At 52.9% G+C, this 4,291-nt stretch overlaps 1 protein-coding gene across 1 annotated transcript in view; it reads left to right on the plus strand.

The window, feature by feature from the left end:
• MYO1F (myosin IF) overlaps positions 1–4,291 on the plus strand; it is a 54,471-nt gene that overhangs the window by 31,292 nt on the left and 18,888 nt on the right. The window contains exons 13-14 of the mRNA XM_037728387.1: positions 520–1,024; positions 3,561–3,646. Of these exons, the coding sequence (XP_037584315.1) occupies positions 520–1,024; positions 3,561–3,646 (591 nt within the window). The remainder of the gene's footprint in view (positions 1–519; positions 1,025–3,560; positions 3,647–4,291) is intronic.

Consider the following 4,291-nt stretch of genomic DNA (forward strand, 5'->3'; position numbering starts at 1 on the left):
CCTGTCCACCATGGTGAAACCCCATCTCCACTAAAAAATACAAAAGTTAGGCCAAGCATGATGGCTCACGCCTGTAATCCCAGCACTTTGGGAGGTGGAGGCGGGCAGATCACAAGGTCAGGCGTTCAAGACCAGCCTGGCCAACGTGGTGAAACCCCATCTCTACTAAAAATACAAAAAAATTTCGCCAGGCATGGTGCTGCGTGCCTGTAATCCCAGTTACTCAGGAGGCTGAGGCAGGAGAATCGCTTGAACCCAGGAGGTGGAGGTTACAGTGAACCCAGATCATGCCACTGCACTCCAGCCTGGGCGACAAAGCGAGACTGGTCTCAAAAAGAAAAAAAAAGCCAGGTGTGATGATGCATGCCTGTAGTCCCAGCTACTCGCAAGGCTGAAGCAGGAGAATCACTTGAACCTGGGTGATGGAGGCTGCAGTGAGCCGAGACTGCACCACTGCACTCCAGCCTGGGCAACAGAGCAAGTCTCTGCCTCAAACATATAAACAAATAAAGGGCAGGTCCCCCTGTCAAGGGATTTTAGTCTGGGACCTGAATCGCGTGAGGGGTCCCCACCGACCTCTGTACCCCAGCAAGCTTCCACAGCAGTCCTGCACACACCCCTGTGCCACCACGACCCCCCAGCCCCCCACCGCCACCAGCCGTTCCATCCCCGACCCCTGCAATGCCTTTTGTGCTTGTGTTTGGACGCCCCTGGAGCCATCCCCGCCCCCGAAGCTGTAGCTCCCTCCACTCCTCCACCCCCTCCCTCCCCTAATCTCCGGGCTGACGAGCTGTGCTGGGGGGTGGGCAGCAAGGCAGACCAAACTGAGCCGACCCGGCTCCCTCACGCCCCGCAGAGCCCCCCAGGCATCATGAGCGTCCTGGACGACGTGTGCGCCACCATGCACGCCACGGGCGGGGGAGCAGACCAGACCCTGCTGCAGAAGTTGCAGGCGGCTGTGGGAACCCACGAGCATTTCAACAGCTGGAGCGCCGGCTTCGTCATCCACCACTACGCTGGCAAGGTGTGCCCCCTCCACCAATCCTCCCCTGTGCCTCCTCACAGAACCCCAGGACTGGGGCTGTAACCCTTCACCTTCCAGCACCCAGGCTGGAAAGAGCCTGCTAGTATCCTCAGCCGGGGCTGTAGAATTCCACCGCCCCCCTGCCTCAACCCACTCCTTGCTAACCTGAACTACAGACCCTTCCCGCTGACCCCCCAGGGACTCTCTAAGCCCCAGACTTGTCTGGACTCCACCACCACCATGTTCCCTGGGCCAGGGCTGTAGAAATCCACTGGCCCCTGATCCAGGCCACAACTTTCCTTACTAACACACATCTCCTAACAGAGGGAACAGAATTCCGCCCCCCGCGCCCCCCCCCCCGGCCCCCGCTCCCCAATTAACCCCAGCTTGGGCACCAGACCCCCTATGCTCATAGATAAGCCCCAATGTGAGTTGTAACCTTGCACCCTGGCCTTTGCATGTCCTCTCCTCCTATTTGGAATGCTTTCTGACCACTTACCCAGGAGGCTCGCTGCTACCAAGTCCTGTTGCTTTGAGGTCTTTGTTCAAGTGTCTCTTCTTCAGAAAGGTGGCTCCAAATATCACCATGGAAAACAGCCTTCCTCTCCATTTTCTTTCTTCCTTCAGACTCTTTTTTTCTCTCCATATTATTTTGCACCACTCCACACACTGCCTTTATTTCTTAAAGTCTTTCACTGATACAGAATGCCAGCTTAGGAGCCCAATGAGACTGTTTCGTTCATAGCTGTGTTGCCAACAGTGCCTAGAACAGCACGTGGCACACAGGAGGCTCTTGCGCTATCATGCATGAGTGAATGAATGGACAAATGGCCTTAGATGCCATGTATATAGTATAGACTGCAAGGACACAGGACGCAGCCCCCCACCTTCTGATCCCAATTTGGAGAGGAAATCCCCAAAGCCCCCAGGCCCCTCCTGTGAGCCAACAGCCTTCAAAATGTGCTGAAGCCCACTACAGACCCCTATCCAAGGCTACAGAAATCCACTGGCTTCCAACCACACCCATAGCCCTGCTCCCCAGAGGACAGGACTATAGACTCACAGGCAGTGATCCGATGAGCTCACAACATGAGCAGCAGATGTTCCTAAGAGCGCCCCTAAAATGGTCTGGAGAGGCCGGGAGCGGCAGCTCATGCCTGTAATCTCAGCACTTTGGGAGGCCAAGGTGGGTGGATCACCTGAGGTCAGGAGTTCAAGACCAGCCTGGCCAACATGGAGAAACCCCATCTCTACTAAAAATACAAAAATCCAGCTGGGTGCGGTGGCTCACACTTGTAATCCCAGCACTTTGGGAGGCTGAGGCGGGTGAATCCCAAGGTCAAGAGATCAAGACCATCCTGGCAAACATAGTGAAACCCCATCTCTACTAAAAATACAAAGATTAGCTGGGCATGGAGGCACGCACCTGTAGTCCCAGCTACTCGGGAGGCTGAGGCAGGAGAATCACTTGAACCCAGGAGGTGGAGGTTGCAGTTAGCCAAGATTGCACCACTGCACTCTAGCCTGGCAACAGAGTGAGACTCCATCTCAAAAAAATTATATATATATATAAAATATTATATACATTATATATATATAAAATATTATACACATTATATATATATAAAATACTATATATATATATATATACACACTCAAAAAAAATCAGCTGGGTGTGGTGGCAAGTATCTGTAGTCCCAATTATATATATATTTATATATAAATTATATATATACAGGTAAATTTTATATATATATATACACACACACACACACAAACACCAAAAGAAAATTAGCTGGGTGTGGTGGCAGTTACCCATGGTCCCAGTTACTCAGGGGGCTGAGGCAGGGGAATTACTTGAACCCAAGAGGTGGAGGTTGCAGTGACCCGAGATTGTGCCACTGCACTACAGCCTGGGCAACAGAACGAGACTCCTCTGTCTCAAAAAACAAAAGCAAACAAACAGAAAGGGCTGGAGCTCCCATGTTCCTGAAGTCGGGGTTGCAAAAGCCCTGCTTGGAACTACAGAGAGCCCCCAGCTTTGGTAGCAGCCCCGGCCCCCAACCCTGGCTGAAGCCCCCGCAGGGATTCCCTGAGCCAGAGCTGTTACCCTCCTAACACAGGCCCCCCACACTGGCCCCCGATTGACCAGGTCAGAGACACCCAATCTAACTTCTGAGGCTACAGGCCCCCGCCCCACGAATCCGAGCTATAACTGTCATTGCCGCCCTGGCCTCTGATGTAGGCTGCAGCTCTCTTCCCACTCATCTAGGCTGTAGCGCCCACCTCCCCTCATCTCTGACCTGGGATATAGCCACAATCCTCTAACCTCAACTTGAATATCAGCCCCCCAGGGAGCCCGACCCCTATCCCCTGAACTGTAGATACCCTGAAACAGTGCTGTAGACGCTCCCTGATCCTCTCACCCCAAAACAGGTCCCAGGAAACCCTTGACTACCCGGGCTGAAAGCACCCTGCGCCCACCCTCCCACCCAGGTCTCCGTCCCTCACTGTCCTAAGCACTGCCTCCCTCCAGGTCTCCTACGACGTCAGCGGCTTCTGCGAGAGGAACCGAGACGTTCTCTTCTCTGACCTCATAGAGCTGATGCAGACCAGTGAGCAGTGAGTGGTCTTGAGCATGGGGACCTCTGGCTACAACCCCCCAAGGGGATGGAGGGAGGACCGGGCACCACCCCATCTTCCCCAGAGTTGCCATCTCGCCACAAACCTTAGAGGAGTGGCTGTGTGGCCAGGATGGTGTTTCTGTGGACTAGTTCTGATGTAAAAAATAACTCCAGAGGCCAGGCACAGTGGCTCATACCTATAATCCCAGCACTTTGGGAGGCTAAGGCTGACAAATCACCTGAGGCCATGAGTTCCAGACCAGCCTGGGCAACATGGCAAAACCTTGTCTCTACTAAAATTATAAAAATTAACCAGGCATAGTGGCTCACACCTAGCAGGCAGATGATGAGGTCAAGAGATCAATACCATCCTGGCCACATGGTGAAACCCTGTCTCTACTAAAAATACAAAGATTAGCCAGGTGTGGTGGCACATGCCTGTAGTCCTAGCTACTGGAGAGGCTGAGGCAGGAGAAAAACTTGAACCCAAGAGGTGGAGGTTGCAATGAGCTGAGATTGCACCACTGCACTCCAGGCTGGTGACAGAGCGAGACTCCATCTCAAAAAAAAAAAAAAAAAAGATTAGAAATATCCATTTAGCCATGCTATTGAGGAGCTTTCACACAAGCTAATATCAAGAGAA

This window comes from Cebus imitator, unplaced genomic scaffold (genome assembly GCF_001604975.1).
Source record: "Cebus imitator isolate Cc_AM_T3 unplaced genomic scaffold, Cebus_imitator-1.0 Scaffold263, whole genome shotgun sequence".
Taxonomy (NCBI): domain Eukaryota; kingdom Metazoa; phylum Chordata; class Mammalia; order Primates; family Cebidae; genus Cebus; species Cebus imitator.